Source organism: Phodopus roborovskii, unplaced genomic scaffold, assembly GCF_943737965.1.
Source record: "Phodopus roborovskii unplaced genomic scaffold, PHOROB, whole genome shotgun sequence".
Taxonomy (NCBI): Eukaryota; Metazoa; Chordata; class Mammalia; order Rodentia; family Cricetidae; genus Phodopus; species Phodopus roborovskii.
The window spans coordinates 5,877,346-5,891,770 of NW_026126566.1; the positions used below are offsets into that span (position 1 = coordinate 5,877,346).

A 14,425-nucleotide genomic window follows, 5' to 3' on the forward strand; every position below is an offset into this window, starting at 1 on the left:
AGCATGGAATATATGCCTAGCATGTTGGAGGCTCTGGCCGCATCCCTAGCAACACACACACACACAAAATCAACTTATTTTCTTGGCAGTGAATTTTCTCAAATTCTGTCTCTCTGTGACATACTTCCCAGGTTTCTATTTTGTTGCACATATTGATTATAAAAAAAATGGGTTTCACTGTGATTTTTAAAAAGATGTATTTTTATGTATATGGGTATTTGTTTGAATGACATTGGATCCCACAGGTTTATACATTTGAATGTTTTATCCCTGTTTGGGAAGGATTAGGAGGTGTGGCCTAGTTGGAGGACACTGTCAGTGAGGTTGGGCTCTGAGGTTTCAAACCCCCACACCAGGCTCGGTTTCTCTCTCTCTCTCTCTGCCTGCTGCCTGTGGATCAGGATGTAAAGCTCTCAATTACCATGCCCGTTTGCTTCCCATCATGATGATAACAGACTAACCTTCTGAAACTATAAGCATGCCCCTAATTAAGCACTTTATCTTATAAGAGTTGCCTTGGCCATGGAGTCTCTTCATAGCAATAAAACAGTAGCTAGACAGGATGTTTTGCCAGCTTTTGTGTCTGGGCCCTATGTGCACAGTGTACACAGACCAGGTCCATTTGGAAATGGGGTTACAGATGGTAGTGAGCTGCTATGTGTGTGGTGCAAATCAAACCCAGGTCCTTTTGAGAGATCCAGGCCACAGAAAATCCATGGTGCACAGGCCCTACACAGACCCTGAATGGTTAGGCCCCAAGCCCCAACGCAGTGAAAGAAACACACCCTGGATTTGGGACCAGAACCAGAGAAAGAGACACCAAAAGAACACACTTGACCCCTAGATTAGGGACGTGTAAAAGAAATTCCCCCAGGCCCGAAGATTAGAGCCTAAAAACTATAAGGAACCATAGAAAGAAACACTGGCCCTGAAACTGGAGCCATCTCTGACACAAAGCCAACCAATCCCTGAGCAATAAAGTAGTAACCTTCAGTTTAGGGCGTGAACTTTCTGACCAAGAGAAATAGAGTAGTAACCTCTAGTCTGGAGGCACGACCTTTTCTGGACCTCAGTGTGAAAGAGCAGCCAGGACCCTTTGCCACTGAACCCAAGCCACCCTTTTTGTTTTTGTTATTGTTGCTGGTGCTTTTTCTTCGCTTTTTGTTTTGTTTTGTTAATAATTTATTTATTTCACATACACTGATGTTTGCCTGCATATCTGTATGGAAGAGTCAGATCCCCTTGAAGAGGTGTTGTAGACAGCCGTGAGCTGTCATGTGGGTGCTGGGAATTGAACCCAGGTCCTCTGGGGAGCAGTCAATGCTCTTAACTGCTGAGCCATCTCTCCAGCCCCTTCTTTTTGATTTTTTGAGACCAGGCTTTTGTATAGCCCTGTTCTGCAACTCCCTCTGTAGACCAAGCTATCCTCAAACTCACAGAGATCCACCTGCCTTTGCCTCCTGAGTACTGGGATTAAAGGTGGGAGCCACTACCACCCAACTTATTTTGTTTCTGAGACAGGGACTCATGTAGTCCAGCTGGCCCCAAACTTGTTCTGTATTGAAGGATGACCTTGAACTTCTGATGCTCATGCTTCCTCACCCATCAAGTGCTGGAATTTTATATATATATATATATATATATATATATATATATATATACTGTATATATATGAACACCATGATTATATATAAACCACCATGCCCAGTGTTCCATTGTGACATTTAAAATTTAATTTATATGTTTGGTGTTTGACTACACTTATGTCTGTGCATCATGTGTAAGCAGTATCCACATAAGCCAGAATGTGCTAGGTCTCCTAGAAATGGAGTCACAGATGGCTATGAGCTACTATGTGAGTACGGGGAATCAAACCCTGGTCCTCTGCAAGAGCAGCCAGTGCTTTTCTTTTAACCACTGAACCATCTCTCTCACCTCTAACAGACTTTTATTAATTAATTTATTTTTAATTTATTTTTTTGTTTCAAGACAGGGTTTCTCTGTATAGCCCTGACTGTTCTGGGACTCACTCTATAGTTCAGGTTGGTCTTGAACTCACAGAGATCTGCCTGCATCTGACTCCCAAGTGCTGAGATTAAAGTCATGTACACCCTCCCCCACTGCCCAGCAGGACTTCTGAAAATATTACATTAATTTATATATTTTGATTGTGTTTGTGTATATGTGTACATGTATAAATGCATACAAAGCATATGTATGGAGGTATTGTTTCTCTCCTACCATACGGGTACCAGAGATCAAACTTAAGTCTTCAAGTTTGGTGGGAAGAGCATTTACTTGCTGAGTCAAATCACTAGCCCCTAGTATTATATTTTTATACATGTATATTACATACTTAGACTATATTCACTTCCCTCCTTCATTTTATCTTGTCTCCATGGATCCCTCTTTCCCCAAAGATTATTTGTGGTAGGGGGAGGTCTAACTTTTCTTTGACATTGCAATTTTGTGATAATGACATTAATAAAAAGTATTTTGTTGCTTGATCTATAAATACCTAACCCTAAAGGGCATGCCCTAATTCTTGAGCTAGGCCTGGCAGCTCATTCTACAGTCAGAGCTACTTGAAAGGCTGAGATAAGAGGACAGCAAGTTCAAGGCTACTTTGGGTTACACAAGGGGTTTAAAACCAGCCAGGGCACTCAGACTCTGTCTTGTCTACAATTTGTGCTAATATATATACATCATATATATATATATATATACATATGTGTGTGTGTGTATGAAATACATATATGTATACATACATATATATGATGTATGTATTTATATTCCATAGAAATCCTGAAATATTGGCCCCATTTTTCAAGTAGGTGACTACAATAAAAGAAATGAAATGATAATAGTCAAAATTCTGCACAGCTGGAGGCTACAGACTTCATCTAACTTCTACTCAGCTCACTCTAAATTCTTGCTGTTTCTCCAGCACGTATGTTCCTCTATTCAGATCTTCAAACAAGAGTTTTCTGAAATCCATACATAAATTGTGTAAAAAATCATAATGTTAGCCTGGTGTGGTGGCACACACCTTTAATCCTAGCACTCACAAGGCAGAGGCAGGCAGATCTCTGAGTTAGAGGCCAGCCTGGTCTACAGAGCGAGTTCCATGTCAGCCAGGGTTACACAGAGGAACCCTGTCTAAAAAAAAAAAATCACAGTTTTAATTGTAAGATAATAAGCTCAGGCTGGAGCTTAAGAACCCTGGCTGCTTCTCCAGGGGACTCAGCATCCAAGCCACTCACAAAAGTAATTCCTGCTCCAGAGTTGCCCTCTTCTGACCTCCCTGTCACCAGCCACACATAGGTGCATAGATAGACACGCAGGCAAATCTTAACAACAAAGCAAAAAGCCAACCTGAAGGAAAATGTCCTCCAAAGAAGACATTGAATAGTTCTTCTGGAGAGATGTCAGCTTCAAAATCCCTGTAATAATGGTAAGATCTGGCTCGAGGTGCAGTGAAGGTCACCTGCTCATCTCCATACTCATCGTAGCGGAGTCTCTTGTCGGGATTGCTCAGGACTGCAAAGGCATTTCCTATAGCTGCAACCAACAAGACGCAACATATGAGTACATCCTTAGCTGTGTCTGGGGGTGACCACTGAAGCATAACCACCACCACCACCACCATCATCATCACCATCATCACCGCCACCACCATTACCAGCATCATCACTACCACCATCATCACCACCACCACCATTATCACCATCATCACCACTACCATCACCACAACCATCATCACCACCACCACCATCATCATCATCACCACCACCACCATCACCACCACCACCACCACCATCATCATCACCACCACCACCACCATCATCATCATCACCACCACCACCATCATCATCATCACCACCACCATCATCACCACCATCACCACCACCACCATCATCATCACCATCATCACCACTACCATCACCACCACCATCATCACCACCACCACCACTATCACCACCACTACCATGACCACCACCACCATCATTACCATCACCACCACCATCATCACCACCACCACTACCACCACCATCATCATCACCACCATCATCATCATCAACAGCAGTTACCTGGAGTCAGTGCTAGATAGCCTCACAGCATTCCAAAGAGAGATACTTAGGCCTACAAACTTGCCCCAGAGATTGTTTATAATCTTGATAAAACATAAAGAACACTAGAATCCAGCAACTAGGAACTGCTAAATTAAACAGTAACTCCTGCAGTAAACATTAACTCCTAACCAAGAGTTCTCCAGTCATCCCAGCTGTCCTACTGTTGGGACACTATGCCTAGCTCAGGCTGCCAATAATTTAAGATATGTTGGAGAAATGCCTAATGCACCTATTATTCAAAATTGGAATTTGGGGGGCTGGAGAGGTGGCTCAGAGCTTAAGAGCACTAGCTGTTCTTGTAGAGAACCCAGGTTCAGGTCTCAGTATCACAAGGGGTGACTCATAACTGCCTGTAACTCTGTTTTCTGGGGTTTTCACACCTTGTTCTGGCCTGTACACACAGTATACAAACAGACAAATAAGCACACACATATACATAAACAAAAACTTAAAAGAAATGTGTTCAGCCAGGTGGTGGTGGCCGTAAATCCCAGCACTTAGTAGACAGAAGCAGTTGATCTCTGTGAGGTCAAGGCCAGCCTGATCTACAAAGTGAGTTCCAGGAGAGCCAGGGCTACACAGAGAAACCCTGTCTCAATAAAATAAAATAAAATAAAATAAAATAAAATAAAATAAAATAAAATATGCACTACAGGGATGGAGCTATGGCTCAGAGATAAGGAACATGCTTACCATATGAGGCTCAGGATCTATCTCTCTCTTTTCTCTGTCTCTCTCTTCTCTCTCAATCTCTCTCTTTCCTTCTCTGTCGCTCTCTCTGTCTTTCTGTCTCTCTGTCTCTCTCTCTCTCACACACACCCGTGTTCTGATTTTACCTAAGAGTAACAGTTTATTGAAACAGCTTACAGTATTATAGTATTATTAAATTGAAGTAAAAACCAATCTCCTAAATGAAATAATCTGCAAAACCCCTTCTGCTTGAATAAAAACAAAGAGCTCAGCCAGGCAGTAGTGGTGCACATCTTTAATCTCAGCACTTGGGAGGCAGAGGCAGATGGATCTCAGTGAGTTCGAGGCCACAGAGTGAGTTCTAGGACAGGCAAAGCTACACAGAGAAACCCTGTTATGAAAAAACAAAAATAAGTAATTGCTTCAAGCTGGGTGGTGGTGGCACAATTTTTTAAACTCAGCACTTGGGAGGCAGAGGCAGGCATTTCTCAGAGTTCAAGTCTAGCCTGGTCTACAGAGATAGCCAGGGCTACACAGAGAAACCATATCTTGAAAAACCACAAACAAACAAACAAACAAAAACCCCACAGGGCTCGCCAAAGTCTTATTTTAGCACATTCTAGGAAACAGTCTTTTAAAACTAAGAAATGTATCTGCAAGAGCTGAAAATTGTACCTGTAATCCTAGCACTTGAGATGCACGAGAACCAAGAGCTTAAGGCCACTCTTAGCTACGTGGCAATTTTGAGGATAATCTGGGATAATCTCAGAAAAGCAAAAACAGGCAGGTAGAGGCTCTTCTGCCCTCCTCCTACATGCACATGCTCACACTCACACCACACACACAGGCATTCCCTGTGCTCTATGATTCAGGTGCCTGCTGGTGTCAACACAGTTAGAAGGAACACTTTACTATGAACGTCTACAAAACTCTATTAATGTTTGCATAAAAACCTCAGCTAAGCAGAAAAACAAACAAAAGCACCCAAATAGGGTTGCTTAAGCTTGCATACTCCTTGAAATATAACAGATTTCCCAAAGAAATAGCATTCCATAAGCATATAAAGAGATTGTGGGTTATCAACATGTTTCCTTAGCAATGCTGTGAGAACTAGATTCTCAACAGAGAGGCTATGCTGGCTTCATGATATGCAGGGAGTTTTATCTTTGTTTTTTTGTTTGTTTGTTTGTTTGTTTTTTCAACATTTTTAGCTGGGCATGGTAGCACACACTTTTAATTAATCCTAGCACTCTGAAAGCAGAGGCAGGCATATCTCTCTGACTTTAAGGCCAGCCTGAACTGCAGAGTGAATTCCAGGCTAACCAGGGCTACAACAAAAAGACATTGTCTTAAGCAAACAAAAAATTCATTTCCATTTTTGTGTATGGGCATTTTGCCTGAATGTATGCATGTGTGTGGTGTCCACAAAGGCCTAAAGAGGGTGGTGAATTGCCTGGAGCTGGAGTTACTGACAGTTGTGAGGCATCTTGTTGGTTTGGGGAATTGAACCTAGGTCCTCTGCAAGAACAGGCCAGAGCTATTGTTGGCTCAGTGAGTAAAGGCACTTGCCACCTGGCCTGATGTCCTCAGCTCAATCCTTGGAACTCACATCGTTATATAGAACCACCTGGAATGAACCAACTCCTGCAAGTTGTCCCCTGGCCTTCATATACCCACACACCCACACCCACACAAATAAGTGTAAAAGATTTTCAAGTCTTTTTTCCCTTATTTTTCAAATATTAAACATACAGAAAGGTTTGTGGGACTTTGTTTTTTAGTACAATAAAGATACATAAGCTAGGCCTGGGAGTGCACAATTGTAATCCTGGTGTCCAGGAGACAGAGATAAGAGATTCTGCAGTTCAAGGCTATCCTAGGGCTATATAATAAGTCTTTATCCAAAAAGACCAAACTGCCAGGCATTGGTGGCGGGTGAAGAGTGAGTATGGGAAAAGTTTTGAGAGGGGGAATGAATCTGTTCTACAACATTCCTTGGCTTGGTGTGGTGGAAGTGGTGGCCAGTGCCTTTAGTCCCAGTCCTCTCGGGAGGCAGAGGCAGGGGGATCTCTGTGAGTTCGAGGCCAGCCTGGTCTACACAGCGAGTTCCAGAACAGGCTCCAAAGCAATACAGCGAAATCCTATCTCAAAAAACCAAAAAAGACCAAACCCCAGGGCTGGACAGATAGACAGATGACTGAGCAATGAAGAGTACTTGCTGCTGTTCCAGAAGCAGAGTTAGGTTCCCAGTGTCTGGGCCCAATGGCTCACAGCTGCCTAGACCTCCACCTGCAGGGGATCTGATCACTCTTCTGGCCTCTAAGGACAATCACAAACATTGGCATTCCTACAAACATACATACACACATAAATAAAAATAACAAACACCACAAAAAAAATTAACCTATATGTCCTTTACCTGGATTGATCAATTGTTTTGTTTTGAGAAAAGGTCTCACGATGTAGCCTTGCGCAGCCTAGAACTCACTATATCAGACCAAGCTGGCCTTGAAATCACAGGGATCTGCCTGCCGGTGTCTCCTCACTGGTGGGATTAAAGGTGTAAACCATCATGCTTAGACACTGATTAATTCTTTTTTAAAACTTTTATTGATTCTTTGTGGATTTCATATCATGTGCACAATCCCATTCGTCTCCCCATCCCTTCATATTCACCTTCTGCCTTGCAACATCCCCACCAAAATAAAATAAAATTTAAAAGAAAAAAAGTCTTGTAGTGGATGCTGTAGTGTGTTACAGTGTATCACACAGTACACCTTTAGTTCATACACCTTTACTTGCAAGTGTTCATTTCAAAGAGTCACTGGTCTGGTTTGAGGCCCCTGGTTTCTGCTACACTGTAGATGCTGAGCTCTCACTGGGACTCCTCTTGGATATTCTGTTGTTGCCTTGTGTCGTGGAGGAGCAGCTTTGAATCTGCAGGACCAGCCCCTTCACATGTTCCAGGAGATCACAGATGGACGTTGGGAAGGGCCAACTCACAGCCCTGCTTCTGGGTCTGGGAGCTTGCTGGGTTGGTCAGCTTGCCTGCTTTCCCTCATCCTCACCACCAGAGCAAGCTCTCCAGTACTGCCCTGGCTAGCTCACCCAATGCCACAGGCAGCAGGGAGCAGGGCCAGCTCACCCATGTCCCTACCAACAGGGTCAGCCCTATCATGAGTCCAGGTGAGGTGACAGGCATGTTCTCCAGTGAGGGGCAGAACCAACTCTATGCAGCCCTTGGCTATCAGCATGGTTCCAGGTGGCAGTCCAGACCAGGGACACAACAAGGCCTTTGTTGGTGACATGGGCCTTGGCCATGGACACAAACCCCTGCTGCTGCATGGCCATGGACCCAAACATGGCCCTCAACAGCAGCATGGGCTGGGACTTCACCATGGTCTCAGGTGGCTTCGCAGAGTGCTCACATCAGGCTGTTCCTCCCTACCTTTGAATCTTAGATCTGTCTCTCTCTGTAGAGCTCAGACAGTGCTCTTTCTCCCCCATCTCTGCCCATACTTGCATATCTTATGGCTCATGCTGCAGGTGGGCCACACATTGGGTCTCCAGGTGTCTTCTTCCTGCCCACTCTGCATTGCAGTGGGTGGGGTCTCCAGGCGTCTTCAGGTGTTTGTCCAACCCAAAGCTTCCAAAGGAAATAAATCTCTGGCCAAGGTTAGACGCAGCATGGTTAAACTGTAGTTCAACATAGAGTCACCCAGTCTCAAGGCTGATAGGCCGATGGTGAGAAGTAAACACAGCAGGACGTGTCCTGTCAGTTGTGGGTCTCCATTCTACAGGTGCTGCTCTTCTTCCTGGGCTAGGATGAGGCTCTGGGAGTCACAGTGACTCATACAGTGGTCAGCTTTCTCAAAGGAATGAGGCGTAGGCCCACTAGCATTTGTGTTGTTGCTGGCTCTGTTGATGAGCAGTATAAGTCACCTTTTCCCAAGGAGCAAGAAGAGCAGCTGCCTTCACGTCTCCAGTTCGGCCTCCCTTCACAGCATACAAACTGCTCGTCCGTCTGCCCCCCCCATTTCTGCACCACCTGTTTGCTTACTTCTTTCTCTCCCATCATGCCACAGTTTTGTCTCTGTGCTTCCTGGAGTGCCTTGCCCTCTGTCCACATGAATGGTAACATGGTGGGCTTCCTCATTGATTAATTCTTAGCATTACACTGTTACTCTCAACTAAGAGCTAGAGATTTTGGTCAGTTGTGTTGCCATTGGCTTCAGTCCCTAGCACAGCAACTCAAGCAGGTGACAAAAAACTGGTATCCAGCTGTCTCTATACCCGTTATTATACTTATTTTCTTGAGGACTGGACCAGTATTCTTTTTGTTTGCTTGCTTGTTTGTTTTTTAAGACAGGGTTTCTCTGCGTAGCCCTGGTTTTCCTGGAACTTTCTCTCCAGACTGGGCTGTCCTATAACTCAGAGATCTGCCTGCCTCTGCCTCAGAAATGATAGGACTGAAGGGGGAGAGCCACCACCGCCCAGCTTAGACAAATATTCCTGTATAATGTTCTATATCTTGATTAGTTTCCTTATTACTGTATTCAGATCAAATGCATGGGCCCTGTCCCATCTGATGTCAGTTGTTCCAGACCTCGTGATTTGAACTTGGATCTCTGGGTGACATCCAGATTGCTCCACCATAAGGTTTTTCCCTCTCAGAATCAGTATTTGGGGGCTGGAGGGATGGCTCAGAGGTTAAGGGCACTGGCTGCTCTTCCAGAAGTCCCGAGTTCAATTCCTAGCAACCACATGGTGGTTCAAAACCATCTGCAATGAGATCTGGTGCCCTCTTACAATATACAGGCATTCATATAGGCAGAACACTGTATGTATAATAAATAAATAGATTATTAGGGGGAAAATCCAAAAAATTGTTTTAAAAAATCAGTATTTTGTGAGGTAATCCATGTAATAACAACCACAGACTGGGTGGTTTTAGCATCCATTGACAATTTTTGCTTGAATCAATTACTTCACTGTGGGTGAAGCCCTTTGATGGGAGATGTCATTCTGTATATGTTTCTCATACTGGTTAATAATAAAGCACTGTTGGCCAATAGGAAAGGAAGATAGGAGGGACTAGGAGACAAGGGGAAATAGGAAGGAGGAAGGAGGAGTCAAGATGGAGAGTCTGAAGAAAGCAGTATGCCGCAGGTAAGAGAAATACATAGATCAGCAGAAATGGGTTAATAATTAAGGCAGAGCTAGCCGATAAGAAACAAGTAACTGGGCCAACAGCATTGTATCAAATACAGAGTCTCGGTGCATTATTTGGGGCTGGCAAGGCGGCAGGACAAGACCAGGCAGTGGCAGGCGGAAAAACAGTCCTTGTTACAGCCCTTAAGATTTTTCCTCATATGTAAAGCTTAAAATATGTTTAAGAATATATTTATTCAGCTAAAAAGATGGCTCAGCAGTTAAGAGCACTTTCTACAACTCCAGATCCAAGGGTCCAATACCTCCAAGGACACTAGGCATGCATGTGCTCATACCTACACACAGACAATTTAAAACGAAATATTTTTTGTTGCTTTTTCAATACAAAGTCTCTCCCTGTAGTGTAGCCTTGTCCTGACACTCACTCTGTATATCAGGCCTGTCTCAAACTCAGAGATTCCCCCAACCTCTGCCTCCACAGTGCTGGGATTAAAGGCGTGTGCCACTACCATCTGGCTATGTGGTATTTTCTGATAAGCATGTCAATAAGGAGTTCCCTGGTCACAGAAGTTTGGAAGTGCTGCCTAGAACCCATGTGAAAGCAGTTCCCAACCTCTAAGTCTCACAAAGAACATGCCAACTTGATCCATTCATTCTGATCTCTACGTCACCTTTAAATTTTTAAAATTTATGTGTGTGTATGTATGAGTGAGCAGAGCACCTGCACAGCCCAGAAGAATACATTGGATCTCTGCTGATGCCCAGCATCTTGACAGTGCTGCTTGACAAAGCCCCATTGCTTAGATGACTTGGACTGACCCTTCACTGCCCTTGGTGGAAGTTGTTGCACAACTCTGTCTTTGACATGTTTGATGCTTGAATTCCTTGCTGTTAAGGGCCCCTCCCCAAAGACTAGAAACCAAGATAATGTAACAATCTTATAGAAGATGATGTTAACAAGAATAGAATTTATGGTAGTTCCCTAGGAGAATCAGCCATGTAAGATGGAATCTTCTATAGAACTTATTGCTTAAGGGGTGTTAGTAAGCATGAGACACAGGGTCTGTAGAAAAATCATTAAAGAAAAACAGGGAAATCCTAGAAGCTGACAAACTACAACTGAATCATTAGGCTTTCAAGTTTTCCCTCAGAAACACGGAACTAGCATGGACAAGGAAAAGATTTTGATTATAAAATTAATGATAAGCCTTGGTACACTCTTGAAGGTAAACTAAGCAGTTTTAGGAATCTTGATGTCCTTTTTTAACTCTTTGCAGGACTGTAATAATGATAAAGATCATGTTGACACAAGAGTTTATGACAGACACACAGAAGGAAACATTCTTGCTCAGGGAACTGCCTGACTTCCTGAGCAGACTTGTCAGACCAGGACTTCGCTGATTGTGGGAGGAATAAAGAGAAGAGCTCGGCACTTCAGAGGTCAAGGGAAAGGATGGTGGCCTTATGTCAGATATAAAAGAAAGAATTCAAACAAGGGACCGAGGAATTAGATTTCTGTAGAAAGATCATCAGGTAATAGGAAATAACTTCTGACTATTAACCTAATTAAGCTTAAATAGAGACATCTATTTCTATATTTCTGTAACCGCAGGCTTTACAATACCAATTCTAAGGAAAAAGACACTGAGTTAAAAAAAAAAAAACAAACTGATTTTATCATGTTAGATTTTAGTTCTCATGAAATTTGCTGTTTGCTCATTTTCTTTCTTTTACTTTGATATGCTTATGTAATCAAGGAAGACCTTAGAAGAAGAATGCACCATGAAAAGATTTTGTAATCAATGATTAAAATCTATGAGGAAATGATTTTGTATATAAATAAGGCTTGTGAGAGATGCAGGTTGTCAGAGTAGGTCAAGCCATAGCAAGATGTGTTTCCTCTCTGTCCATCTCCGGCAAAACAAAACTAAGAAGTGTCCCATGTCTAATGTCTCTGTACCTGCCCTAGCATCTACCCACTTCCCACTTCAGATCCTGCCCTCATCTGCAGCTGGACTCTGGCAACTAGCAACTGCACGTAGGATCTGAAGATAGGGTAAGTTTCCTCCTAGCTGTTTCAGTGCAAGAAGGACCTCACTAAGAGTGCCACAAGACACCCATATATGGGAGGAAAAAAAAAAAAAAAAAAAAAAAAAAGGCTAGGTAAGAAGAGTGAGAAGTAAGAATAAAAATGGGGCAGGCTAACTCCTTTGAGAGACAAATGTACATTGATACCCTTAAAATCTCCTAAAAAAGAAAGGTATTAAAGTCCAGGAACACAGTTTGTCAGAAGTTTTACAGTTTGTGCAAAACACTAGTCCTTGGTTTCCAGATCATGGAACTTTAGACTTAGAAGTTTGGGGAAAAGTTGGAAAAGATGTAAGATGTTGGTACACTAAACATGGCCCTGAAAAGGTGCTTATTTGAGCATTTTCCTTGTGAGAACTTCCTGTCACTTATTAAAGGGTATGGAACTAAGACTCCTGTTACTATAAAATCTTCTTCTAAGCCTCCTTTACAAACATAGAGATTTAACTGATCTGTTAAATAATGATTCAGAGGAACCTGACCCTGAGGATGTGGCCAAAGCACCTTTAGATCCTCATGGTGCCTGTGATTTAGAAGAAGCTGTGAGATACCATGATAAAGATTGGCCTCCCCCTTATGTTAAGCCATCTGCTCCTCCTCTTAGAAAAAGAAAGAAGCTCAGGACTCTTAGCCATGTCTGGTACTGCCCGTGAAACAGCTTTGTCTGGAGGCTCTCTTTTAAGACATTCTGCTATTTATGGGCATGAAGTGATGAGAATAATGAACTTCCATGGGAGCCACTGACTTACAAGCTTGTTAAAGAATTAAAGGAGGCAGTTGCCAGCTATGGTGCTACATCACTCTATGTTATAACACTTTTGGAGAGTTTTGGCACTTATTGGATGACTCCTAATGATTGGCATCAGTTGGCTAAAGTGTGCCTACCAGGAGGACATTTCTTATTATGGAGGGCAGAATATGAGAAAGAAGGGAAAAAGGGAAGCTGGCATCAGGAAGAGAAGAGGGTTTGGATCATTCTGTGTTACTGGGAGTAACCCAACAGATTGATCCTGGGCAGCAGCTAAAAACACCTAAAAAGGATTCGCTTTTAATTTCTGATTTGGAGATATTTTCCTGCTTCAGAAACTTCTTCCCTGGGGGTGGTTAATATAAAACAAAAGGGGGATGAACCTTATAAGTCATTTATTTCTCAGCTCACTGATGTTGTGACCAAAATCATACCCCAGGAATAGGCTACAGAAATAATAAACTGGCCTATGAGAATGCCAATAATGCCCGCAAGACATTGTTAAAATCTGTTAGAAGACTGAACTATTTCAGATTATCTGAAGGCTTGTGCTGATTTCACCCCTTCTTTTTCTCAGGACATAGTTATTGCTGCTGCCCTCCAAGGCAAAGCAACTACTCAATTCCTGAGAGGCAGCCCAGCCCCACTTCCTGGCCAGGGAATGTGGGGCTTGTCTTTCTGTGGTCAGAAAGGACATATGAGCCAGCAGTGCCCTAATAAAAATCAAGAAGGACCTGTTCAGCCTTCCTCCCGCTTCCCTCTGTCTTCAGTGCCAGAAAGAATTTCATTGGCAAAGAGATTCTGGTTCTAAACTTCATAAAACTGGGACTCCACCACCACTACCACCACCTCAGGGCGCTATAACTCAGGGTGGTAATTTAGCACAGCCTCCTGCTTTCCCCTTGGGAAACTTCCAGAAGGGCCAGCCCCAGCACGCCCCCCCCCCCAACAATGACCAATCTCTCCCTTCCTGCCCCTGGAGGACACCAGTCAATCCAACAGTTACTCCAGACAACCTCAGGGAATGGAAGGCTGGATCTCAATTCCAGTACCTCAGTCGTATTGACCCTAGATATCCCTAATGTAACTGTCCCTACAGGACTTTATGAACCTCTACTCCCTGGTCAAGTGGGATTAGTTTTAGGTAGAAGTTCAACTTCTCTTCAAGGGAATCATGTTATTTCTGGGGTCACTGACTCTGATTATATGGGGGAAATTAAGGTCATGATTCAAGCACCAGTAAAAACCATACAGATCTGTTCTGGTCAGAGAATTGCTCAATTATTAACCTTACCCTATTTTTCTCACGGCCATTCAGCTTCAAATATACCTCGAGGTAATCAAGGCTGTGGCTCACAGGATCATGTATTTTGGTTGCAAGAAATAAAGAGTTCAAGGCCTTTTAAAACCTTAAAAATACAAGGAAAATACATACAGGGGCTTATTGTTACAGGGCTGACGTCTTATATAGCAGGAAAGGACTGGTCACAAAATTGGCCTACTACCACTAACCCCTCCATTTTATATGGAATTGGACAGACCCCCTTAAGTTCCTAAAAGCTCACAAGCCGGATGATAATAATAAAACTACTAT

The 14,425-nt window shown here is 43.1% G+C and overlaps 2 protein-coding genes across 3 annotated transcripts in view; both read right to left on the bottom strand.

The window, feature by feature from the left end:
* Positions 1 to 14,425, bottom strand: part of Pfdn1 (prefoldin subunit 1) — a 757,967-nt gene that overhangs the window by 18,218 nt on the left and 725,324 nt on the right. The gene's annotated exons all lie outside the window — the stretch shown is intronic.
* The window catches only part of Dnajc18 (DnaJ heat shock protein family (Hsp40) member C18), a 38,749-nt gene that overhangs the window by 12,766 nt on the left and 11,558 nt on the right, over positions 1 to 14,425 (bottom strand). For both annotated transcript variants that reach the window (XM_051202394.1, XM_051202393.1), the window contains exon 5: positions 3,376 to 3,561. In XM_051202394.1, the coding sequence (XP_051058351.1) occupies positions 3,376 to 3,561 (186 nt within the window). The remainder of the gene's footprint in view (positions 1 to 3,375; positions 3,562 to 14,425) is intronic.